At 54.3% G+C, this 25,686-nt stretch overlaps 1 protein-coding gene across 2 annotated transcripts; it reads left to right on the forward strand.

The window, feature by feature from the left end:
- The first annotated feature begins 3,024 nt into the window (after nt 1–3,024).
- Nucleotides 3,025–25,027, forward strand: ERN2 (endoplasmic reticulum to nucleus signaling 2). Of its 2 annotated transcripts, XM_050968557.1 has the most exons (22): nt 3,025–3,217; nt 9,283–9,400; nt 9,823–9,856; nt 11,134–11,206; nt 11,531–11,603; nt 12,035–12,157; nt 12,622–12,723; nt 13,338–13,599; nt 13,971–14,049; nt 14,164–14,314; nt 15,102–15,223; nt 15,486–15,662; nt 16,252–16,471; nt 16,868–16,958; nt 17,728–17,917; nt 18,639–18,738; nt 19,022–19,221; nt 20,001–20,148; nt 21,004–21,131; nt 22,413–22,536; nt 22,910–22,977; nt 23,063–25,027. In XM_050968557.1, exons 1-22 carry the CDS (start codon nt 3,137–3,139, stop codon nt 23,282–23,284), a joined length of 2,886 nt encoding a protein of 961 aa, XP_050824514.1. In that variant the 5' UTR covers nt 3,025–3,136; the 3' UTR covers nt 23,285–25,027. The 2 variants fall into 2 exon arrangements, with proteins under 2 accessions (XP_050824514.1, XP_050824515.1); XM_050968558.1 differs by lacking the exons at nt 3,025–3,217; nt 9,283–9,400; nt 9,823–9,856 and having other exon boundaries at nt 12,622–12,712.
- Nucleotides 25,028–25,686: the final 659 nt, after the last annotated feature.

The raw sequence follows: 25,686 nt of genomic DNA on the forward strand, positions 1-25,686 counted from the left end.
TTATAGGACAGGGATCTGTAAAAGCTATGTAGAGGTTGAGTAGAATCTAGAAGCCTCTGTTGTAGATTTTTAAAGAATCAAGTCTCTGTACTTTTTCAGTTGTCTTAACACTTCTTGTCCTCTTCACTTAAGGATTCAATATAAATGCCTTCATTAGTCAACTTCTGGACTGAAGTCTTAGCTATACATTGAAAAAGTACTGAAAGAAGCACAGTGATTGATCCAAATATAGCTTCTATTGCTGGACAAAGATCTGCTACTGTTGTAGCAAATGCCTGGATGGCATTGTTTAATGACCCAAGTGGTTTCAACAGTAGACTTCAGAGAAGACTATTGCCATTCTCTCTCTCGTAACGTAGTAGAAAAAGTAATCCACCAGCCTCACTACTTAGATCCATCCCATCTTGGTAGATACTTTCCAAAGCCAGTAATAACAGCTGGAGTAATTTTAGGACAACAGCCAAGGATCGCTCATGAGAAAGCCAGAGGGTTTTCCCAGGTTGGACTAATTTGAACTTCAGTCCCAGTGTATCTTCTATATTTTCCAAGATATTCAGTCTTTTTGGACTCTTGCTGAAAAAAAAAAGGCATTAAATGTATAGCTTTTTAAAATGTCTTTTGAAGAGTCTGCAGCTTATACTAGCGCTAGTTGGAGTAGATGGCCTCTGCAGTGTGTATAGGAGAGATTAGGGTTACATTTTTCTCTAAGCAAAGCTTGTACTCCACCATGTCTTCTAGAGAAGTTTGCTGCTTCATCAAGTGCAAAAGCAGCCATCAGTTTGGGGTCCAATTAACAAGCACTTAACTCATCTAAGATGTGGGTTGTCACAGATGCAGCCGATGTGTCTTCTATAACTTGAACATCTAGAAATGCATCTACTGGTCTATCACCAGGGCCAGCTCCAGGGTTTTTGCTGCCCCAAGCAGAAAAATAAAAAAATGTGATTGTGATCAGCTGTACTGCTGCCACTTCAGTCTTCGGTGGCAATTTGAAGTGGGTCTCTCACCCACAGGCTCCAAGAGGGAGTGTGGGACCCACCGCCAAATTCCCACTGAAGAGCCGGACGTGCTGCCCCTCTCCGTTGGCCGCCCCAAGCACCTGCTTGCTGGGCTGGTGCCTGGAGCCAGCCCTGTCTACCACTGACATCAAAATAACGTACACAATGACTTAATACTTGATGCCCATTTGCATGGGTGCATTCATCAGCCATGTTTGTGAATTTTTTGAATGTGGTGAGAGAGTGCTTCTCTTTTCAACTGTTGAGTCTTTCACTCTTGCACCACATGCTTCTAGCCAGTCACTTGAGTTTCTTGCAGAAAGATAGTGAGCATTTGCTGGTCTTGTTTAGAACCAGTGTTCAACTTCAGGATGAACAAGTGACAATGCCCTTAACACTGGCCTCCAGTTTGTAGTGTGTGGTATCTCTTGCTTAAATAGAAAGTGTGATGCCACAGCCATGTTTGTTTGCATGAACTGTGTTATGTCTCCAGCATTCTTAACAGCTTAACACTCAACAGTGTTGTCCTTGATCAGTAGAGACTCCGTGTTTAGAGGTGCTTTCACATGAGTTCACCTCCCATGAGAGGGACAAGGCGGCACCTTGCTCATTCCTCCAGCTGCTCATGGTTGTTCATTGTGCCACCATTCACTTGATCACTCTATTGCCAATGGCCCTGTGCTATTAGCTTCTGCTGCCACTATGACCTCTGCTAGTTGGTCTCTTGAGGTTCCACCAGCTCTCAGTGATTTCAGCTGAGCCCTCAGTGGGGGGACTTCTCTACTAGTGCAGACTAGGCCCTCTCTTCCACAGCAGGTCTAAGCACTTAAACCTGATTATCAGTGATTTCAGCTGTAGTGGTCACTTAACAAAACAAAAGATTATCTATGGAACTTAATCATCTCTGTCTTTAAACAGTGGAGAGAGGCAGGTCAAATAGTACTTGTGACTCAGGCAGACCATCAAGCAAAACACCTGTCCCCACCCTCTCTCCATCAGCACAGGCTAAGTACAGTTCTATTGCCCTCTACTTGTACAATAAGAAAAACAACATTTCATTAACCCCCCTGCATTCAAGTGATTTGTAACCCAACCCCAGCCAACATCTATCACTTGGGCAACACAACTCTGTTTGCTGGATACCTAGGTAGATTAGGTGTAACTGTAAATATAATTTGGTCCTGAAGCCTTTCCCCCCAGCCCCTAGCTCATCACTAACTGTCAGGGAGAGATCATTTAGACTTTGACTACAAATCATAATTTGATATTATTAGGTTGGCCAACATCACCAAAATTAATGCAGTAACGTTGTCATAAAAATAACAGGTGTATAAGGAAGCTAGTCTATACTCTTTAAAAATCTGAAACACATATTTTATCATATACTGTATATGCTTTTAAAGTGTGTATTAATGTTTCAATTTAAATTTCCAAACAATCAGTAAATTGGCAACACTGCATGTAACTAGTTCACAGAAGTGGGGTGAGGGTGCTGGGAAATGCAGGGGGGTGTAGGGAAATCCCTAGCCCAGGAGTAGCAGGGGGAAGCCCCCTGTGTGACCCAGTCAGCGTAGCCTGGACTAGTAGAGCTGAGGGGTCCCTGCCCCATCTCCCTGCAGCTCCAGGGGCGCTGGGGGGCTGAGAGCCATTGAACCGAACTGTAAACGCTGGAAACCACTTCACACCGCGGGGTGCAGCGCCCCCCCCCCCCGCACCTATGGGTGCTGGGCGCGCCGGGCCGGGCCGGGCCGCTCCTGCCATGCGGGGCCGGGGTGGGCTGACGTGGTGGCGGAGCAGGAAACCCGCATCCTGGTTCCGCCGCCAGCGGTGAATCATTAACCAGCCGCTGGCCGGGGCTGAGGGCGCTGCCGCGAGCAGCCGGGCGGCCTGTGCACCGCGCCCGCGGGGCCCCCACGCGACCCCCGGGGCTGGGGCTGGCGCAGGCCGCTGCCCACCAGGGCGGCCCAGGGGAGGCGCCGCTCGGCGGCCGGGCCCAGATCCGCCCCCCGGACGGTGCCAGCCGGAGCCCGCGGAGCGGCCGGGCGGGATGCGGGGCGGCCGGCGGCGCTAGCGGCCTCGGGGCATGGGGCGGGCGAGCAGCATGTCAGCCCCTGCCCCCGCCGAGCTCGGCCACCACGATGGGCGGCGGGAGAGCCGGGCCGGCCCTGCCCGGGCGGCTCCTGCTGGGGCTCTGGGCACTGGCGGCTCCCCTGGCGCAGGTAAAGGCCGCCCCCGGGGGGGCTGTCAGCGTGTGGGGGGGGGCCCTGGGGTCACCCCCAGCAGGCGGGGGGGGGATCTCAGTGTGTGTGGGGCGGGCCCTGGGGTCACCCCCAGCAGGCGGGGGGGGCTGTCAGCGTGTGTGGGGCGGGCCCTGGGGTCACCCCCAGCAGGCGGGGGGGGGCAGTCAGCGTGTGTGGGGCGGGCCCTGGGGTCACCCCCAGCAGGCGGGGGGGGGGGCTGTCAGCGTGTGTGGGGCGGGCCCTGGGGTCACCCCCAGCAGGCGGGGGGGGGGGCTGTCAGCGTGTGTGGGGCGGGCCCTGGGGTCACCCCCAGCAGGCGGGGGGGGGGCTGTCAGCGTGTGTGGGGCGGGCCCTGGGGTCACCCCCAGCAGGCGGGGGGGGGGGCTGTCAGCGTGTGTGGGGCGGGCCCTGGGGTCACCCCCAGCAGGCGGGGGGGGCTGTCAGCGTGTGTGAGGCGGCCCTGGGGTCACCCCCAGCAGGCGGGGGGGGAGCTATCAGCGTGTGTGGGGCGGCCCTGGGGTCACCCCCAGCAGGTGAGGGGGGGCTCGGACAGCTTGTGTGGGGCGGGCCCTGGGGTCACCCCCAGCAGGTGGGGGGGGGGCTGTCAGCGTGTGTGAGGCGGGCCCTGGGGTCATCCCCAGCAGGCGGGGGGGGGCTGTCAGCGTCTGTGGGGCGGGCCCTGGGGTCACCCCCAGCAGGCGGGGGGGGCCCTGGGGTCACCCCCAGCAGGCGGGGGGGGCTGTCAGCGTGTGTGGGGCGGGCCCTGGGGTCACCCCCAGCAGGCGGGGGGGGGGGGGCTGTCAGCGTCTGTGGGGCGGGCCCTGGGGTCACCCCCAGCAGGCGGGGGGGGCTGTCAGCGTGTGTGAGGCGGGCCCTGGGGTCACCCCCAGCAGGCGGGGGGGGCTGTCAGCGTCTGTGGGGCGGGCCCTGGGGTCACCCCCAGCAGGCGGGGGGGGGCTGTCAGCGTCTGTGGGGCGGGCCCTGGGGTCACCCCCAGCAGGCGGGGGGGGGGGCTGTCAGCGTCTGTGGGGCGGGCCCTGGGGTCACCCCCAGCAGGCGGGGGGGGGCTGTCAGCGTCTGTGGGGCGGGCCCTGGGGTCACCCCCAGCAGGCGGGAGGGGGCTGTCAGCGTGTGTGGGGCGGGCCCTGGGGTCACCCCCAGCAGGCGGGGGGGGCTGTCAGCGTGTGTGGGGCGGGCCCTGGGGTCACCCCCAGCAGGCGGGGGGGGCTGTCAGCGTGTGTGGGGCGGGCCCTGGGGTCACCCCCAGCAGGCGGGGGGGGCTGTCAGCGTGTGTGAGGCGGGCCCTGGGGTCACCCCCAGCAGGCGGGGGGGGAGCTGTCAGCGTGTGTGGGGCGGGCCCTGGGGTCACCCCCAGCAGGTAGGGGGGAGCTGTCAGCGTGTGTGGGGCGGGCTTTGGGGTCACCCCCAGCAAATGGGGGGAGCTGTCAGCGTGTGTGGGCGGGCTCTGGGGTCACCCCCAGCAGGCGGCGGGGGAGCTGTCAGTGTGTGTGGGGTGGACTTTGGGATCACCCCCAGCAGGCGGTGGGGGGGGCTGTCAGCGTGTGTGGGGTGGGCTCTGGGTTCACCCCCAGCAGGTGAGGGGGGGCTCGAACAGCTTGTGTGGGGCAGGCTCTGAGGTCACCCCCAGCAGGCAGGGGGGCCCTGTCGGTGTGTGTGGGGCGGGCTCTGGGGTCACCCCCAGCAGGCCGGTGGTCCTGTCGGTGTGTGTCTGGCGGGCTCTGGGGTCACCCCTAGCAGGCAGGGGGGAGTCTGGGAGAGCTCAGGGGTCATCCCCACCAGGAAGAGGTCTGACAGTGTGAGGAGTCTGTGAGGGGGAAGCTTCAGGATAAAGCTACTCTGCACTCAGGGGTAGCTCACCCAGCTTCCAGTGGTAAAAGTGACAATGGCCAGAATACAAGTTGTCGCCAGGTAGTTTTGACAAACACCTTTTGTTCATGACTCTTTACTGCCGGGGCAGGCTGAAGTGAGCTTGGCCCCTCTGTAGTTCTGTTAGGGTTTGTCTACACTGCTGTGGAACACCAGCGGCTGGCCCGTATCTGCTAACTCGGGCTGTGGGGCTGTAGAATTTCTTGTGTAGATGTCGGGACTCATGCTGTAACCCAAGCTCTGGTTCCTGTGAGCCGGAGTCAGCTGACGTGGGCCAGTGGCAAGTATTTTATTGCAGTGTAGATGTACCCAGAGTCTAGAGAGATGTCCTGGAGTTGCCTTCACTCGTCCTGTTCCCTGAGAAGCTGTAGTTCAGCTGCAGCAATGGCTGTAAGGTAAAGTCTATTAAGGATAAATCTCCAGGGCTCTGGTAGAAACCACCAGCCCTTTGACCCCCGAGGGTAAATAGAAGCCTGCATAAAATCTGGTTTAGTAACTGGTGGGCAGTCTAGCCTTTCAGTGCCTGGTATAAGATTGGCCAGAACATCTCTGTCATGCATGGCAGCCTGAGAATTGCTGGATGTAAAGAGAGAACCACCCTATTTAACAATGAAACTAACAGGCTTAGCAGCTACTGGGATTGACAGGTTGATGATGATGATTTTGCAGTTGTATGAGCCTGTTTCTAAGGCATGTGCAGGCGCTTGGGGCTGTATGCTGGGCTTGGGCAGCTCCTTAGTTTGGGCATCCTTCACAGAAGAGAAGAGAAGGGCTTTGGAGGAGAGGTCAGAAACTCCAGAGTGCCTAGGGAGGGAAGAAAGGGGCAGAGAATGTTATAGTGACTGCCTGCTCAGGGGCCTTTGTGAAAAGAGTTTGTTGACAGCCCAGTTTCCATCAGACAGGTGGCTTCACCACAAAAGCCACCATCTCCATTAGCCCTCCATTAGCTCTCATCTGCATTCTCAGCAGAGACCAAGGCTGAACAGTCCATGAAGGACTGACCACTGCCTGCTGGCACCTACAGCACAGTGGGTGGGTGGAGGCCTATTGTTGAGGTACAGTGAGGGGGAGCTTGCCCTGCTTCTGCCTGCGCTTAACTTGTCCTGTTGATAAAGTGAGGGCTACCAACCCAGCACTAAATGTACTTAAGATTAAACAAGAAGGAATGATAGAAGTGGGGGAGAGAGAGAGATGGCTGGCAGGGGAATGAGCACGGAAGCATCTCTGCTAGGTGGGTTGGATGAGAGTAATCTATAGGGATAGAAGGGAGAGAACCAGTGGGTTGACCGAATGGCTTTTGAGCTGTGCTGGGTGATGATGGCTTTTATTTATGTAGTTACTGCTGGGTGAGTTTCAGCAAACAATGGCCCAAGTCCCTCTCTGGTTTGGTGCTCCCATGGATAGCCTGCACAGCCATCCCCACAGAGGCTACTGGAGGCTGTTGGCTAGTTCCTGCTCTTGTTCTCTTCACCTTGCCCAGGGTTGGATTTTCTTTTCAGTCTGGGTTTCTCTGCCCTGTCTGGGCTGTACTCTGGCTTCTAGTTGTATTTAGCAGACCTTAGGGAGTGAGAGGTGGGAGCTGGGCCACCAAGTGACAGCATCCAGAATCCAAGGCAGATACATGGCCCAGTGAGCCCTCTGGGCTGGTGATCCACTAGATAAAAGACAACCGACTTCATCACCACCAGTGTAATCTCCTGGCAGTGCCCAAGAGCCAAGCAGGGGTCACCTCCAGATCCCAGGCCACTGTCACCCTTTTTCCTGTAATGCGGTGCCGAACACAGCTGCTGTTCCTGCCTTAGTCAACAGAGGCAGTGAGGATGGCAGAATGGCCTGTTAACTGAAGCCTGTACAGGAACTGGAAGCAGTGTGATCTGGTGCTCTGAGCAGGTGGGCTGATTGGCAGGAATTCAAATCCTAATTCTGATTCCTGAGCAGCAGGAAAGAGCAGGTGGTTCCCTCCTCAGCCTAAAGTGCCTTCTGCCCCTCCCCCCGCGTGCCCTAGTGCTGTTTGCTCAGCCTCCATCCTGTTTGCCGATGGCTGTGGCTGGCTTGTGTTGGAAAGCGCAGTGTTGCCATTGGCAGTGCGAGGAATGCGCACAGAGCATTGTTTCTGTGGGGGGTTTGAACTTACTGTCTCAACGTCAGGGTCACTAAAATCCGTGTCATTAAAGTCCTGAGCCAGGATCACTGGCATTTCTGGCAGGAAAAGCAGCCCAGCCAGTTTGCTTCTGGGAGAGGCCAGTATTTGGGTGAGCTTGTGTCACCCTTTAGCAAAGCATCCAGGAAAACAGCCACTCCGTTCTATAGCTCATCCCCAGCACAGCAGCAGGAGGAGGAGGAGCATGCTGGTGTTGATTTCCCGTTGGCCCCATGTTAAATTATGTTCTGTTCAGAAGGGCAGAAAATAGGGTTCAAACTACTGTGTGTTTTTGTTAGTACCATTTGTAGTGTGAGTAAATAGAAAGCATTTTACAAATTCAGTAGGCAGTCCTGCAAGGAACCACTTCACCCACTGTTGAAATGCAGCCAATCCTGGGGTAGATCATGACAGCTACCGACATAGCGCAACAAAGCTACACACGGTTGAGGACAGGAAATTGAGAGGAATCCCATATCCAAATGCAACTGCAGGGGGAGATTTTGGGAAGTGAAATGTAAATATCCAAACTGGAATTTGGCTAAAAAAAATATTGGTGTCTACATCCTGACTCTTAGGAAAACTACAAGATTTCTAATACATTCAGATTAAGGAAGTAAGGGAGAGGGCATTTTGTGTTTGATTCTTGTGCTGTATAACTATGTAAACACACTAAGCTCTACTGATAGCTATTTTCAACAAATCTCAATAAAGAGTGGACTGAGAGTCAGGACTCCTAGGCTCAGTTCCCAGCTCTGGAGGGGGAGGGTAGGCCAGCTCCTAGGCTCAGTTCTCAGCTCTGGAGGGGGAAAGTAGGCCGGCTCCTAGACTCAGTTCCCAGCTCTGGAATGGGAGGTTAGATTGGCTCCTAGGCTCAGTTCCCAGCCCTGGAGTGGCAGGGTAGGCCGACAGTTAGAGCAGGGGACTGGGAGACAGGAGCTTTTGCTTCTGCTGCTGGCATTACCACTGACTGTTAAATAGTCCGTTCCTTCAGCACCACAGTGCCTTGTCACACTGGGATGGGGCTATTGGGGACATGTCTGCTGCTGGCCTGTCTTCCCAGCACAGGAAGGACTAATGTTATAGCCAGAGTCTGTTCAGACCTTGCCTTCAGGGCACAGTTTATTCGTCAAATGTGACACTCACAAAGTAACACAAAGCAGGCTGCAGAGGGCCCCTTGCATCTCTGCAGCTCCCTTTTCAAATGAGCTCTTTCAGCCCTGACCCCTTCCAGCACTGTCTGATTATCCCCTCTGTTCTTCAGAGGGCTCTGAGTCCAAATAGGGCTGGCTAGCCTGAAGACCAGGGCTGTCCAGGGGGGGGGGCAAGTGGGGCAATTTGCCCTGGGCCCCGCAGGGGCCCCCACGAGAGTTTTTTGGGGCCCTTGGAGCAGGGTCCTTCACTTGCTCTGGGGGCCCTAGAAAACTATCGAGGGGCCTGGGCCCCCGGAGCTTCTTCCTCTCCCAGTCTTCGCTGGCGGGGGGTCCTTCCGCTCCGGGGCGGAAGGACCCCCCGCCACCGAAGTGCAGCAGGGTCTTCGGGGCACTTCGGCTGCGGGTCCTGGAGTGGAAGAACCCCCCACCTCCAAACTACTGCTGAAGCGGGGCCCCCCGCCACCGAACACCCCAGGCCCCTGCAATCTTCTGGGCGGCCCTGCTGAAGACCCTGGCCAGTAAAGAGGCAGACACCCTGTCACAAAGTAGCACAAACTCAGTAAGGAGAACACCCTCTATAGCACCAGTTCCTGTATTTGTTTTTTTTTCCGTGTTTTCCCTCCCAAGGGGTGACCCATCCTGACTCTGCTTCAGTTATGAGACTTGATGGGATTACAGTACAGGGTGGTATCAATTTAGGGGGGAACCTTCCGCCGCCCATTTCTTGACCCATTGGACACTTTCTCAGTGACACAGTGGAGTGGTTAGCTGGTGTACCGGGGGATGCGGTTGGCAGACCCTTTAAATGGATCTTGTTGTCTTGGTGAGGCACTGTATTATTTTTGCCATGTTTCTGCCCTCAGTGTCTCGCTGGCAGCACAGTGACTGTCCCAGAAACACTGCTGTTTGTGTCCACCCTTGATGGGAACCTTCACGCTGTGAGTAAGAAGACAGGCGACATCAAGTGGACTCTGAAGGATGGTGAGCAATGACTCTGGAGGGTGTTTATTTGGGGGTCATGTCCACTGGGATTGCCATTGTCTGTGGGGGTACCCCATCCCAGAGACTCTCCTCCTGGCTGAGAAGGGCTGGAGACACTCCCTCCAGTTCAGATCCTGCCAGTGCTGCTCTGAGCAGGGGACACTGGAGAATCACACCTTGTGCACATCCCAGTCCCAGGGGTCTTGCTGTTTTAAGGGGAGTACATGCACCACACTGGGCAGCTTCACACAAGCAGCTGTGACTGTTCGGGGCTCCCCGCTGGGTCTGAAATGCAAATAGGTAAATGATCTGAGCTTGTAACCATGTGATTGCAAATCCTGCTGTGAATGCTGCCACGTGGCCACCTCTGGCAGGGACTTTAGAGGAGGCACCTGATGTGTCTCTTTCACTCTCTCTTTCAGATCCCATTCTTCAGGTGCCTGTTTATGTGGCAGAGTAAGTATCATCTCCCCTCACCTCCCCAGGGTGTGCCTTGCAATAAATAGGTTTCAGAAGGAGCCCTGTTAGTCTGTATCAGCAAAAACAATGAGGAGTCCTTGTGGCACCTTTAGAGACTAACAAATTTATTTGGGCATAAGCTTTCAAAGTGGGTTCTAGCCCATGAAAGCTTATGCCCAAATAAATTTGTTAGTCTCTAAGGTGCCACAAGGACTTCTCGTTGTCTTTGCAATAAAGCCTCCCACTTGTCATCCACCCAAGCCTTTGCAGTAACTGACTAAGGAGCCCTCGCTGCTCCCCAGGGAGGTACAAAATGAGGAAATGGAGGCTGAGAGGTTGAGCACCCTGCCCAGGCCAGGGCTTTTTCTTAAAGTCTTTCCCCTTTTGCTAGCACTGGTGCCACTTTGCCACTGCAAGCTCTGTCGTAGACAAGTCCGGCAGCTGTGTCATCATGTAACCTTGCTCACAACTGGGCTAAACAACATGCTGGCAGCCCCCGAGCCCTGTCTAATCTTGTGCTTCTACCAGTGGGAGCAACAGTAGTAAACTTACTGAGAGACCCTAATGCACCCAAAGCCTGTGTGAGTGCAAAGGCAGGCATTTGCTGGGCGGATTCTCTGCAGGGTCTTCAGAAACTTGCCATCAAAGCCAGAGCTCACCTCCTCTGGGAGGGGGTGTTTATCTGAGGGGCCTTTGCTAATGGATCACTCACTGGCTCTCTAGTACTGGGCTGCTTGTGTCTCTGAGGGCATCTCCCAAGCTGATAGTCCAGGCTTCATTCACTCTTAGTTATGATTCCTGGTTGACTTTCCTTCCCAAGGAACCCTAAACTGCTACAAATACCAGCAACATAGGGCTCTCTTCCTCCACTGCTGAATGTGCAGCCACCTCTAGGGTGGACACAGCAGCTGTCTAACAGCGCACTGAAACACACCACACAAGTTTAGGATGAGAAATGAGGAAAAATTCTGCATCCACTTGAAACTGAAGGGGGAATTCATGGAGGCAAATAGAATGACTCCAGCTGGGATGTGCCAGGACATCAGAATGGGGTAGATGTGGAGTGACTGTAGGAATTGCTGTGTATTGGACAGACCAGTAGTTCATCTGGTTTGGTATCCCATGCCAGGAGATCCACCAGAAGGCCTACCTGCCCCCTGTAGCGAACAATCATGGAATAACCTACGGAGGGGAATCTTTGCCATAACCCCTGTGCGTAGCTGCTTGTGCCCTGAAGCAGGACATGGCTGGCATTTCGTTCTCCTTCCTTTCAGACCGGCATTTCTTCCAGACCCCAATGATGGCAGCCTGTACATCCTGGGAGGCAAAAACAAAGAAGGCCTGATGGTCAGTACCTGGGGCTAAAGAGTGCTGCCCTCCATCCTTCCTGGTGGTGGTACATGAAAACAGGGCAGGAGTTGGCGGCTCATGTTCTTCCTGCTAACCCTCACCACCTTAGGAATGGCCTCTGGGAGAGACAGCAAAGTCATGTGGGTCTCCTCTCTGTCTGCTTTGGCTGGTCAGCCTCACCCAGGACTACTCCTGTGGCTGGCTTGTCTCTCTGCGTCGCAGGAGGAGGACCCCCTTCTTGGGGGATGGGCCATGGTGCATGTGGCTGTCTCCCCTGGCTCTTTGTCACTCACAGGCTGCTGCACTTTCTGTTTGTTACAGAAACTCCCATTCACCATCCCAGAGCTGGTCCAGTCCTCACCATGTCGCAGTTCGGATGGTGTCCTCTACACGGGTATGAGCAACCCCCTCCTGTGGGAGAGAGGAGGGGCTTTCTCTGTGCATAAGGCAGCCATTCCCACTTCCTTCTCCAGACTGCCATGGAGATGACTCTGGGACAGCCTGGCACCGCAGGGGTTTAAATTAGTGGGATGTGGATCTGTGTGCAGGAGCCATAGTCAGTTCCCTTTTAGAGCCAAGCCAGAGTTAGGCAAGATCTGAATTTGAGTATGAACGTGCCAACCCCTCTGGGACAGGGGAGCTCTCTGGAGGTGGGTGAGGTAACCCTGTCTGGGGGCAGGTGGGAGTGACTGGAGATTGACCTGAGGGGAAGATGGGTTGATGTTGTATGGGAGAGGGCCTAAGGAACCTGGAGAAGCGGTGGCTTCTGAGAGAAGGGTGCCAGGCACATGGGAGATTGAGAGAGAGGCATTTCTGACTTTCCAGGGAAGAAACAGGACACATGGTTCGTCGTGGATCCCAAGTCGGGAGAGAAGCAGACGACGCTGTCGACAGAGGCCTGGGATGGCCTGTGTCCCTCGACTCCTCTCCTGTACATTGGCCGCACCCGTAAGCCAACCCCCCTTTCTGCTGGTTGCAGGCGCAGAGCCACAAGGCTGAGGAGCCGTTTCCTGTGTCGAGTCAGGCTGCCATTCATCCTTACTGTTGGAGGAGGTTCCCGGTTCTGCTGTGCTCGAGCAAAAAGCCCTGCTTTCCCATTACAAATGGGGAGTGGAGACCTTTGGTTACCCAATGGAAAGGGACAATCCCTGTAGTTCTTCTGATGCTCCTTGACCTCCTGGCAGGGCTTCTCCTGGGGGCGGCTCTCCTCTGCTTTCCTGACTATGTAATATTATTAGTTCAGTGTTGTCTAGCAGCATTGTGGGGTGGTTCCCTTCTGAAGTAGTTAGCAGAATGATCAGCATCCCATTCCTGTTCCTCTGGCCCATCCCTTTGGAAGGCCCCTCATTCTGGATAGAGTAGCTGCCTGAGTTCCAGCATGGTGATTGTAGCTGTTATTGTCTGATCCCCAGAATATGTCATCACCATGTACGACACCAAGTCGCGGGAGCTGCGTTGGAATGCCACCTACCATGACTACTCAGCGGAGCTCTACGACGAGGCGTACGAGTACAGTGAGTCCTGGGCACTGCAGCATGTGTGCAGAGGCAGTCCCAGCTTTCCAAAGGGAGAATGGCCCCCCTCACCTACATGGTTATTAGCTCCTCTCCAGCTTTGCTTGCACATGGAACCTTGAAGCAATGCTGTGCCTGCATGGGAGGCCCCCATTTCCAGAAGGATTGATCTGAAATCAGTGCTGCCTCCAGGAGCCGTTTCCCCCCACAATAGCATGCAGAAGGGCAGGGGGCAGTGGGTGTGTGGGCAGCCTTCAGGACTAGAGCTTGCCTGACTGGAGAGAGTGGGATGCTGTGACAGGACATGTCTGTCACAAGCGCTGTGCCAGCTGATCAGTGCTCCAAGCTGTGTGCAGCTCTCCTGGGTTGGGGGAGAGTCACTGACACTTCTGAAGGGCAGACTAAAGGGCACACGTGTCTTGGAAGACCCCCTTCCTCCCAGCTTTGTTCCTTGCAGTGACCCAGCTAATGGTGCATGCACCAGTAGGATTAATGGACAGCATCCCCAACCTGTGTGTAACTGGGGAGACTAAAGAGTCTGTGAGAGGCGGTGTGGGGGAGGTAACCTTCCCCAGGAAATGTTGTGGCACTAGCTGCCTTGTGTCTCTGGCTAGAGATGGCTCACTTTGCATCGAGTGGGGATGGCCTGGTAGTGACTGTGGACAAGGAGAGCGGTGATGTCCTGTGGATGCAGAACTACGGCTCCCCTGTGGTGGGGCTATACATGTGGCACCAAGACAGTCTGCGCCGGGTCCCCCACCTCAATGTGGCCATGGAGACGTTGCGCTACCTGACCTTCCACTCACAGGACATCCGCCTCATCAGGTGGAACTACCAGTCCATGAAGGACTTCTCCACCACCAAGACCCAGCTGCTGTAGGTGTTTCAGGGGCCTTCCAGATCAGGGCAGGAGGGTAGCAGCATGCTGGGGGCTGCACCTTGGTACCTACGGGGTGGGGATGAGGGTGGCAACGCACTGAGGAGTGCTCTGGAGATGCAGTCGATGCTCTCTTGGGTAAGAGGACAGGGGCTCCCCAGGAACAGGCTACGGTTGGAATTTAAGTTAAGATAGATCAAATGCTTTCCTGCCCCTCTCCACCTTGGAAGGAGCTGGCCATGTCTCAGAACTGGGGGTGTGGCTGGGGTCCCCCAAACCTGTTTCATTGGGAGGTCTCACTGCATTTATGTTGCTCAGTTTATCCCATGCAGTGGCACAGGCTGGGACTGACACTGTCTCTGCACCACAGGCCGACGCTCTACGTAGGGAAGCATGCAGCCAGCTTCTATGCCCTGACCTCCTTGGTCCATGAGAGCGTGGCACTTGTGGTAAGTGTCTCATATCTCCTCCTGCCCCCTATGTGCCCTGGACTGGCAAGGCGAGTGGGTGTGAGGGCCATGCCTACCCTGCCTGATACTTACTGATCTGTCTGACTCCTCTAGCCCCAGGGGATTACGCTGGCCAGGATCGATGGCCCCACCACAGATGATGTGACAGTGAGAGAGTCCGGCGAGTGTGAGATCACACCAAGCACAGATGTCAAGTATCCGCAGGGCAGCATGAGCTCCCTGCACAACGAGTGGCTCCTCGTAGGTGAGGGCTCCAGGGCAGGACAGGGCATTCCCTGTCCTGTTGCTCTTGGAGACTGTCCCAGTGAGGGGGAGCCAGGCTTGGGGATGTTCTTTACTGTGTCAGAGTAACCTGCTTGGCATGGTACTTTAAATAAAACCTGTGCTGTGATCTGCACCTGCAAGACACTGCAGTGACTTAGGGCTGGATTCCCTTTCCCAGGAGCTAGTGTCACTGCATCTCTGGCTCCTGGCCAAGAACAGCTTCCTGTGCAGGCATGGGGGGCAGAGTCTCACCAAAGTGAGGCTCACAAACGTACATTCAAGTGAATGCATCATTGCACCCGATTTGCGTGCACAGAGATTGTGCCTGGGGAATAGTAGTTGCAAACAGTAGGTGCATGTGCTCGCCCCGATACAGCAGCATGTTTGAAACTTTGGCCCATGTTGTGAAACAGCAGCAGGGTAACCGCAAGCAGTCACACCAGGCGAATGGGGTCAGGCCCTTGGGCTGAGGAGTTTCTAAAGAGGTCACTGCCTAAGCTGCCACTAAAGGTAATCTTGTGTGGGCCACTCCTCCTCCGTGGTCTGAGGCCATAGCCTTCTGGGGCCCTTGCCCACTCCCAGGGATTGAGCCAACAGGATGTTGCTCTGATTCCCTTCATGCATGAGCCGGGATGTTTCCCATCCTGGCAGACATCCCCATGCTGTGTGTCTGGCTGGGGTCCCTGCTGGGCTCAGTTTGGAGCTGTGAGCAGATAAGCAGACTGAGGTGTGACTGTAGTCAGGTGAGCGCTTTCTCCATCCCACAGGGCACCATGAGCTGCCTCCTGTGGTCCATACCACGATGCTGAGAGCCTTTCCAGAGACCCTGAGGAAGACTACAGAAGCCATCATCCCCAAGAGCTCCCCTCCCAGGACTCTGTTTGATGACGTGAGTGGTGTGACTGTCGGAGGGGCTGCCCAAAGGTCTGTGGCACATGGGGGGCACCCAGAGGGGCAAGGAGAGATGTCTCGTGTGCGAAGCAAGATGGTGTATCCTGGCATGTGGGGTCTACCGGGGGAGCGAGGAATTGGAGGCATGCTCCATGTGCATTCCTGCATGGAGGTGGGTAGCTGTTGGGGATGGAGTCTAGAGCACAGATTGCCTGGGGGTCCCCATTGGTGTAACCTGTTACCCTGACTCTGTATTGCAGTTTCTGACCCCGAACGGTATGGAGGATCAGGCCAGGACGGAGAGCGATGGGCGATATCGTTGGGATTCCACCCAGGCAGAGCAAATGGAAATCTACCCGGAGTCAGGCAGCTGGGACCTTGTTGTCACTGCAGTGCTACTGGGCGGGGTCGTTCTGCTCCTGAGCTTCGGTCTCAGGGTGAATCAGTGTTTCTTCTCTCTGTGGTGCCCCTTGCTGGCAGCTGCAGGAACTGATTGCTGCAGCAATCCCCCTGGTTTGGGGGCTAGAAGTTCCCTCTGGTCCCTGCTTGCCCTATTCCTTGGTACACACAGTGTCCTGGTTAGCATGGCCATACAAGGTGCTATGCCATTCCTGTCACCAGCCCTCCCCATGCTGCCCCAGAGGAATCGGCAGCCATCAATTAACCCTGCAGGCCTCTCCAGGGTCATATTAAGTACCTCTAAGTACCGCCTATATTACAGCTCTGCCATTGTCCTGAGTCATGGCCTCCAGCACTCCCTGCTGCCTTAGCCCTGACTCTTCCTGCCCCTCACAGCTCTGCTGGTTCAAAGGCCCGGGAGAGAAAAGCTTATTTTCCCATCACTGCGCAGATCCCGCCCCCACTGGAGCTGTTTGACCCCAGGAGGGGGTTTGCCAGTTTCCTTCACTGTAATGTGAGAGGGATAATTTTCACGTTGCTGCCCTCAGGGTGGTAATGCCTCAGAAGCTTCATCTGCCTCACCTCCTTTTCCACGAAACTGAGATATCCATGCTGTTTGTGCCCCAGAAACTGCTGGAGCAGCGACTGCAGCTCTTGCCGCAGCAGGGACTGCTTTCCCCAGGCCGGGCCTCTGGGGAGAGTCTTCCCCCAAGCTCTGAGGAATCGCCGAGTGGGAGCCAGCGAACATCTTTACAGCCGTCACGGAGCTCAGGCCCATCCTCCTCACAGAAGGACCTGCCCAACGGAATGGCCGACCAGGATCTGGCTGTGTCTGGAGCTGCTGAAGGTCTGTGCTGGTGGGCAATGGGGAGGTGTCTTCTGTTCTGTGGTCCAGCTTGTGGGAGGCAGGTTGCCCGTGTCCCCTTCCCCAGAGTGCAAAGGGGGCCGTGTTAGGAGGGAAAAGCCAAGGCTCGGAGGCAGCACTAGGTTCTAGAGCTCAGGTCAGGATGATGTTTTCCCCAAGGCTTTCCAGAGCAGGGCATCAGGAGAGATGGTGCCATCCACAGTAGGACCAGGGGGTGCAGAGAGGAAGGCTCTAACATCACTGGGGAGACAGGGGAGGCTGGGGTGCTAGACAAGCACAGGGAAGAGGAAGGAAAGTAGAGGTGGGGCCTGAGAGTGGTAAGTGGGCAGTGAGTGAGGGGATGGTGAGCGATGTTAATCCAGTTTGCCCTCTCTGCAGATTTGGAGCCTGATGTGATTGTAGTTGGGAAGGTTTCCTTTAACCCCAAGGAAGTGCTGGGCCATGGAGCCAGGGGAACCTTTGTATTCAGGTGAGTAGTTCCTCCCCCCACCCCCCCAGATGCCCTGCTTTTTGCTAATGCTGTATCTGGTTTGGAGGAGCCATGACTGTTTCCTCCCTGGAGCTGAGAGCCATGGCAGTAACTTGGAAGGACCTTACAGGGTGGGACTGGCTGGCTGTGTGGCCATCTGGTAGTGGGGTATCGAGCTGTCCTGTCTCACCCACATAGATCAAATCAGATGGTTCCTGTTGGACTGGAGTTCAGTGGCCTTTGTAGAAAACAAAGCTGGCAGCTACCAGCCCTGCCCCCCTCACACTTGGCACAGCAGGCCCCCCAGCTGGCAATCACAGCCAAGGACTGACATCCCCTCTTGGCTGGCATCTAGACACATTGGAGGAAGCCTGCACTGCACTGTGCTGCTCTGCCCATGCTGTATCTGCTCTGGTGCACAGAAGGGCTTTGTTGCTTGGTCTGCCTGACGCCGAGCAGAATCCTGCAGGCTGTGGCTACAGCACCTTTCCCCAGGACTGAACGCACTCTGAAGGCCGGGGGGACTTTATTTCTCTGAGAAAAGGCTCAACCAAACCTGGTCCTTCCCGGTGGCTGCAGAGATTTAAGCCTAGGCCCAGTTGTCCTCGTGTTCATGGTGCATCTCCTGATGTCCCACTGGGGAGCCCTCGGGGACTAGTTCTTGGGCGAGGCCAGAACCTGGGTGGATCTCTTTGAGAGCCTCTTGTGTGTCTGGGCTGGCTGGCCTGTGGGCAGGGTGTGATGGTGGTTCTCTCTCTCCTGATCCCAGGGGGCAGTTTGATGGCCGGAATGTGGCTGTTAAGCGCCTTCTGCCCGAGTGCTTTCACCTCATCGACCGGGAGGTCCAGCTGCTTCGGGAGTCAGATGAGCACCCCAATGTCGTGCGCTACTTCTGTACAGAGAAGGACAAGCAGTTCCATTACATTGCCATTGAGCTCTGCTCTGCCACGCTGCAAGAGGTGAGCCAGCGGCTGCTGCTGCAAGGAGGCTATTAGCTCTGTGTCGGTTCTGCTCTGTGTTTGTGATGCAGTCCAGGTCAAGGGGTCCTCGTGGAACTATTTCATCGCTTGTTTGTCATGAGTTACTAATGGCCCAGCCTGCCATATTGTCACAGGAGGTAGCATGTTCTAAAGGTGTGAGTGTGGGGATGGGACCCAGGAATTCCTAACTTCCTGTGTGGCTTAGGGTAGGTTGTTCCACCTCTTTACACCTGTTCGCACACCTGCAGAACAAGAGAGAATTGATAATGGGATAATGTTTGCATCACTCCCGGGGGTGTTGCAAGGCACACTGAAGATACAAATTTATACATTAGGCACCTGTCTTCATTCACTTGCTTATTCGATCCCCTTTGCACTAGGTGGCAGTGCAGCTAGTGCTTCATCATGCTTCCTGTGCACACCGGGCAGCTAATTGGGCATGCTCCTGTTCTCTTCTGTAAGGCCTGCAGTGAAGTGTGGTGCTGCTGCTGCTTCTGTCTGCGTATGAACAGAGAGATTCTGCCAGGGGAATGCAGACCTCAGACCCTAGCTTGGTCCTTTTCTTTGACATCCCAGGATTTAAGCTGGGAAAAGATGTGGTTTATGGTTGCAGAAGAAAAAGTCCTTATAAATCTCTTACTCTGGTAAATGCAGACCTGGGTGAACTTCCTCTTTTGGTTTTTCTCTCACCTGTTGTTAGTATGTGGAAAGCCCCAGCTTTGATCGTCGGAACCTGGATCCAGTGTCCCTGCTGTATCAGACCACATCAGGCCTGGCACACCTGCACTCCTTGAACATAGGTAAGGGAGCTCTTTGCCCTCAGCTTTGGTTGGGATGCCTGTTGCCTTAGAGCAATAGGTTCAGTTCTAGTGAATTGTCTGGAAGGGAATTCTCCAGCCCCAAATGCTGGGGCAGGACTTGAACCCACAGCCGTCAGCTTCAGAGGCAGGACTGCTGCTCACTGACCAACGCTGTGCAGTGGCATTGGTGGCATGCATGATGCTCTAGCTTCACCCCCGCCCTCCAGCTGTACAGTCTTTTCTGCAGGTAACTTCAGCTCACTTTGGACAATGTTTCTTTCAGTTCACCGTGACCTGAAACCCTGCAACATCCTCATCTCTGTCCCGAACAGCCATGGGCAGATCCGGGCTGTCATCTCAGACTTCGGCCTGTGCAAGAAACTGCAGGGAGGACGGCACAGCTTCAGCCTTCGCTCTGGAATCCCAGGCACGGAGGGCTGGATCGCACCGGAGGTGCTGCGAGAGAACCCACAAGAGAACCCCGTGAGTGTGCTGTTGCCATGTCCTCTCAGCACTGCTTGCTGAGCTCATTTTCTGTCCCTGCAGCTTCCCCCCTGCACCTGCAGCGGATTGCTCATTCTGCCCACGCCTGAGGCTCCAACTCTCAGCTTTGCTGAAAGGCAGCGACTGTGCTGGGCATCCTGGAGGTAGGGAGGGAGGCAGCTGCCCTCAGAGCTGGTGCCTCAGTCACTGCTAGAGGATCAGAGAGTTTGACATTAAGATTTGGAAGTGCTTGTGTTGGCCCCTGTGCTACTGGTCTGTGTGGGTGTCTCTGAGGGCCAGAAGCCTGTTTCCTAAAACCCTGCACCTGTTGCTGTTAACCTAAAATCCCCATGACAGACAAATGGCAGCTAGGGGCCCAACTCCCATCTGAGCCTTTGAAAATCTCCTCTCAGTATTTCTACTGCAGTGTCAGCCGAAGGCTCCAGTCAGGATCAGGTTCCCATTGCTCTGGGGGCTGCACAGACACAGAGAAAGGGACAGTCCCTGCTCCGAAGAGCTTCCAGAGAGAGCTATTTGCATACATCCAGGAGTTCTGTTAAACACCCTTCCGCAGAGAAGAGTCTGGTCCCAGCAGGCAGCTTGTGCCTATCAGAAGAGAGACCACTAGGTGGTCATTCTTGGAGCTCAAACTAAGCAGGTGCCTGGCTAAATCTTTAGCCAATCCAGTGTTCGCTTTCGGAAGTTGAGACAAGGGGGAAGTTCCAAGGCCCTCCCCCACCAACGCCAAGTGCTCCCATGGCCCTGGTTGTGTTTTGCAGACGTGTGCGGTGGACATCTTCTCAGCTGGCTGCGTGTTTTACTACGTGGTGTCAGGTGGGGAGCACCCCTTTGGGGACAGCTTACGGCGACAGGCTAATATACTGTTGGGCACTTACCAGCTGGCATGTCTGTTGGAAGACACTCATGGTAAGGACCCTTCTCTGAGGCTGTCTGAATGTTTATAGAGCTCCCAGCCCTGTAGAATCTGGATGCTGCAGAACTGCTCTGGCCAGGCTCCTCTGCGGCATTTTCCATCTGAGGATCTCAAATCGCTTTGCAGATGTTGATTTATTCTCGCCTCGCTAGCGCGTGCAAGGAAAGCAGGCAGGTCAGTACTGCTAACCCTGTTTTACAGTTAGGGAACCTGAGGCACAGGGAGATGAAATGACCTGCCTGAGGTCACCCAGGAAGTCATGACGGAGCCTGGTTTCCTGATTCTGTCCCATGCTGCAGCCACAGGACCAGCATTTTAGATGCCCAGAGGACAGAGGCTGCATGTCAAGCAGCAGCTCTAGAACCCGAGAACTATGGGAGAGGCCTGTTAGGTCGTGTCTAGTCCATTCTCTAATGGCCGGCAGTGGATTATCCTCAGCAGTGTAATCTCTGGGGCTGTAGCTAGTTGAGTTGTAAATGTCTCAAGCAGTGGGGTTCTTCCTTGGCAGATGACTCCACAGCCTACTAGACCTCACTATTTCCAGCTACTTGTCTGAAATGTTTCTTTGCCCCCCTACTTGCCTATGGGGCGCTGTCAGTGAGTCTGGTGTATAGAAGGAGCCAGACATATTTTGTTTTATTTCATGGTCTTGCAATGATCTGGGATTCAGTCCTGCACATGCACGTTCCCTTTTTGGGAAGCTACTGGGACTATGCAGGACGGAGAGAGTTAGTAACCTGAGTTGAGCTTTGACTTGTAGTGAAAGCTCTGAGCTCGAGGTGTGGACGGCTCCCTTCAACCCTAAGGGTGTTAGTAACCTGCTCTCTGCTTTCACTCTCACATCCAAGACAACATTGTTGCAAGGGAATTGATTTCGGGGATGATCAGCAATGAGCCCCAGGAGCGCCCATCAGCCCCGCAGGTCCTCATGCATCCCTTCTTCTGGAGTCGGGAGAAGCAGCTGCAGTTCTTCCAGGTGAGAACCCTCTGGTTGAGCAGGGTGGATCCCAGTCCTTCTGTCCCCATTTCCAAATTCAACAATGAAAGCTCTGTTCTGTGACATCAGAAAACAAGCTGTTTGGTGCTTTTCCTGAAGCCCAGGATTCTGGGCAGTCCCCAGCTGGTTGGGTGCTCTGTGGTTATAAAATCCACTCCTGCAATGACTCTGTCTTTTTGTGAGCAGGGCTCCTTCTGTTCCGGGATTCTTTAGCTGCGGGATCCATTCCATGCTGCAGATTCTGAGTTTTCATTTAAGACAAGCAACCAGCTTTTGGTTACAGAGATCTTGAAAATATGATCAGGGCATAACCAACACAGTGCTGTCTTCCTGAGTCTGCAACGAGACTGAAACAAAAGCTCTGAGAGGTGTGAACTGTCCCCTTTAGCTCAATGAAGTATTGGCTCTGAAATCTAAAGACGACAGTTTATTTCGCCGCTGATCAGTTTTTTAGAAACATCCAGCTAATATGGTTATCCCACAGCCCCAAACTGCTCCCTGTGCTGTTCAAGGTGCCAAAAGCCCTAGCTGTCCCCTAGCCAATTGTCAAATCTCCAGCATCCCACCTTCATTGTCAATGCAGAATTTCGCAGCACTCTGAAAACTGACAATGTGGAGAGGATCAAATAGATTGAATTGAATGCAAAAATAAACACAGACTGTGGTGCTGATTGTATCATACACTTATGTGTATATATCAGTAAAACACACACACACACACACACACACACACACACACACACCTTTTAAGCTAAAAGAATTCAGGGTCCTTGCCATAGAATGTAGGTCCAGCCAGCTGTCTGCAAAGTGCAGGGGGCTTTAATTGTGAGCCACTGACTTTCATGCAAGGAGAGTGAAAAGCTTTGTCTCAGGTTTGTGGGCAGTGACGCTGCAGAGGGAAGTGCCTTGGCGTGGAGCCATCTCTTCTCTATTAAAAAAAAAAAAAAGTTTCAAATACCTCATGTCACCGTGATGGATGCTGGGGTCTGTCAGGGGTCAGGTTTCTGCTAGACCTCATTGCAGCCAACTGTGGGGGGCCTTTCCCAGAATCCTCCGGGTCCCAGCCGACAGGCCTCACCTTCGATTACAGTCTCTCCTGTAGGTGGACCGTGATGCTAAGTTCCGTTGTCACCTAGTGTTGAGCGGAACTAGCCCTACATCCCTTTAGCGTCCATACGCCTTTGGAAAATGTCAGCACTGGAGCTCCTCTATTGCAAAGTGAGGTTTCCATTGACTCCCTCACCCCTTTCTGGATTTCAGGACGTCAGCGACCGTATTGAGAAGGAACCTGCCGAGGGACCCATTCTTACTGCCTTAGAGTCCGGGGGGTGCTCGGTCGTGAGATTGAATTGGAGAGCTCACATCTCTGTCCCGCTGCAGACAGGTAAAGGCTCAGGTGTCAGGCTCACCGCTTGGCAGTAACTTCACAGAGCCATTTCGTGCTGAGCCAAGTGGAGCGTTTGCATGGAGCTTTCCAGCGCTCACGTCATGCTCTCATGTAATGACAGCAGTCACTTCCTGGCAGCTGGAAATCAAGTGACCAGCGCTGAAACCCATGGACCCAGCTAGCCCTTCCCCTTGTCAGGACTTTGTTCTGCCCAGTCTTAAATGCCCCAAATCGATCTCCCTCGGGTGACACTCCCACAGCCTAGTGCATCCCCCCATTGGGAAATCTTTCCAGCCCTGATGCCCTGATAGCAAATTAGTGCAGAGACCCAACATTGCTGATGCTTATTTGGGTCTCTTGCTGTTTCCAGACTTGAGGAAGTTCCGAACATACAAGGGCAGTTCAGTCCGTGACCTTCTGCGGGCCATGAGGAACAAGGTACTGTCAGCCCCCAGCAGCGTGAGGTCCAGTGTGCCCCGTGCAGTGACCCCGGGTAATGGTGTTTAATCTGTTTCCCATGTAGAAGCATCACTACCACGAGCTGCCAACAGACGTCCAGGAGACTCTTGGGGCTGTGCCTGATGAGTTTGTTCAGTACTTTACTTCTCGTTTCCCCCAGTTGCTGCTTCACACACACAGAGCCATGCAGATCTGTGCCACAGAGAGGCTCTTCCACGCCTATTATCAGCAGCCGCTAGGAGACCTTGGAAATGAGCGTAGAAGCCACGCCTGGGAGAGAACTTAGACTGAAAGCCTGTGCTGCCAAGGTGAATCCTGCTGAAACAGGGATCCCAGCAGGTGGCTCACACAACATGTGCCTCAATTTTATCTTTTTTTTTAATGCAGAGATTTCTGCAGGATTTTATCCCGCTGACTAAGCTGCCAGGACCCAGCGCAGCTTCACAACCCCACCAGCTACCCTAATCTGGTTCTGGAGCTCCATTTCCCCTGGAGAGCAGCTGGATGGCATCTCCGGATGCTCCCTCGCACTAGCATTCTGGGGATGTCACTGCCTGCCTTTCCAGGGAGAGGCCTGTGGTGGGAACCCAAGGCCGTTTTCTCGGCAGTTCCTGGGTGGTTTCTCTCTGGGGCTGCTCCTTCAATCACACAGAGCCCAACTCCTCATCTGTGGGGAAACAGAGACTCCGGAGGTGGGGTGGAAGGGAGTGAGGCCCCTCTCTGCAATGTCTTTTAAATGATAACTGTATTGGCCAGGCTATTTACAGGATGTTACTGTAGTTCTTCCCAGAACTGGGCAGCTGCAGTCCAGGGCAGAACCAGGACTTGTCAATGGTTCTGTGGCCAGTCTGAGAGGTCCTCTTGCTGCTTCTCTTCACACGTGTGCTGGCTGGGCATGGGATCCCACGGTAGTTAGTTGATCTCAGTAAGCTTGCAGTTCCACGGCTCCTCTACAGTCCCCTGAATCATCTGGGCTAGAACCCTACCCCTCAGCAGGGCGCCTCTTAAACTGTCTAGAGTCTGAAAGCTGCCTTGGCTTGAAGATCCCAACCCTAACACCTCCGTTTGCTGGCTCAGCCAGAGACTGGCCCGAATGTCCTGTGTCCATCCTGCTCATTCTCTGCCACTGTTGATCCTGAATCATTTCAGAGAACGAAAAATCTCTCCCAGGGAGGTGACACGTCCCGAGGAGTCTGAGCAGATTGTAGTGCCTTGTGGGAAATGGGTTTGTCAGCGGGACCGGGGCCACCGAGAGCAGCAGCTAGGGACGTGTCTGATTCATGGACATTCACTTGTTTGACCCAGGCTGTAGTGTCCCAGCTAGATAACAGCACACAGTGTGGGCTTGAAGCAGACAGGGAAGTACAAGCTGTGCACACCCAGCGTGCAGCCGCTTCTCTCAACCATGGGTGTGCCTGGCCCTGACTGAAGCCTGGTCACTAAGTGTAAAGCTTTAAATCCAGACTGGGTTGGTGTGGCTCCTGAGCAAAGCCATCCCTGGAGGGGTAGGTATGTGCATGCGCACACACGCCTGTAGACACAGTCTCTCTTTTTTCTCGGGAATATCTGAATGGATTTTATCCAAACGTAAATGTTTGGTTTAAGCTCTATCTTTCAGCTCAGAAGATAATTGGAGCGGGGGGATTAGAATGGAAGAGATGTCTCCTGTAGGGCTGTAGCGTGGCAATCATCACACCACCAGCTGCATCAAGATTTTTACCATTTTTAACTGCAAATGTTTTAGCCTATTTATATTTTGCTTCCAAGACACTGTCTTTCCTGTGCCAGCCCTTAAGCATCAGAATGGGAAACAGCAAGGTCCTCTGTTGCCTGTATGCATCTGCTAGAGCAGAGGCTGATGCAGCAAACTTTTCTCTCGTTGATTCCTTTCTGTGCTGATCTGTTGGAAGCTGGAGTCTATCTGATTGTCTATTTAAAACTTCAATGTGAATGGCAGGACTGGTGTGGTCTTGACACTGGATGTGGTCTTATGCCCTGGCTGGACAACATACCCGCCTGGCATTTGGACTGGTTTTTTTGTCCACTATCTACAGAAGATGTAGGCCACCAGCAGTGCTGAAATGAGAGGTTTCTCTCTCTCTCACTGAGGCTCTTCCCCACTGTTTTATGGCCCAGTAGAAGTCACTGGGGCTGAACCGAGTGGATTTGTAGAAGCTCAGCTTACAGGATGTAACCTCAGGACCTGGGTGCAGGAGCACCTCCTGTTGCCTCTTTTCTGCCCCACCTGGCCCCTTAAAGGAGTGCGGTTGCCCAGCTCTAGAGGCAGGTAGGAGAGGATGCTCTAGGGAACATCAACAGAATCTCAGGGTATGTCTACATGTACAATTTTGCAGCGCTGGTTGTTACAGCTGTATTAGTACAGCTGTATAGGGCCAGCGCTGCAGAGTGGCCACACTTACAGCAACCAGCGCTGCAAGTGGTGTTAGATGTGGCCACACTGCAGCGCTGTTGGGCGGCTTCAAGGGGGGTTCGGGGAACGCGAGAGCAAACCGCAGGGAAGGAGACCTGCTTGCACGGAGGTTCGGGGAACGCGAGAGCAAACCGGGGAAGGAGACCTGCTTGATTACCAGAGAGGCTTCCTCAGGTATGCTGGGATACCTGCTTATTCCACGGAGGTCAAGAAAAGCGCTGGTAAGTGTCTACACTTGATTACCAGCGCTGGATCAC

Source organism: Gopherus flavomarginatus, chromosome 9 (assembly GCF_025201925.1).
Source record: "Gopherus flavomarginatus isolate rGopFla2 chromosome 9, rGopFla2.mat.asm, whole genome shotgun sequence".
In the NCBI taxonomy this organism is placed as follows: Eukaryota; Metazoa; Chordata; order Testudines; family Testudinidae; genus Gopherus; species Gopherus flavomarginatus.

Excerpts from the sequence above, each read along its gene's own strand:
- ERN2 (XM_050968557.1), top strand. The coding sequence starts at position 3,137 with ATGGGCGGCGGGAGAGCCGGGCCGGCCCTGCCCGGGCGGCTCCTGCTG. Across the intron at positions 13,600-13,970 it reads ACCACCAAGACCCAGCTGCT|GCCGACGCTCTACGTAGGGA; the intron begins GTAGGTGTTTCA and ends TCTGCACCACAG. Across the intron at positions 20,149-21,003 it reads TCTGTTGGAAGACACTCATG|ACAACATTGTTGCAAGGGAA; the intron begins GTAAGGACCCTT and ends CTCACATCCAAG.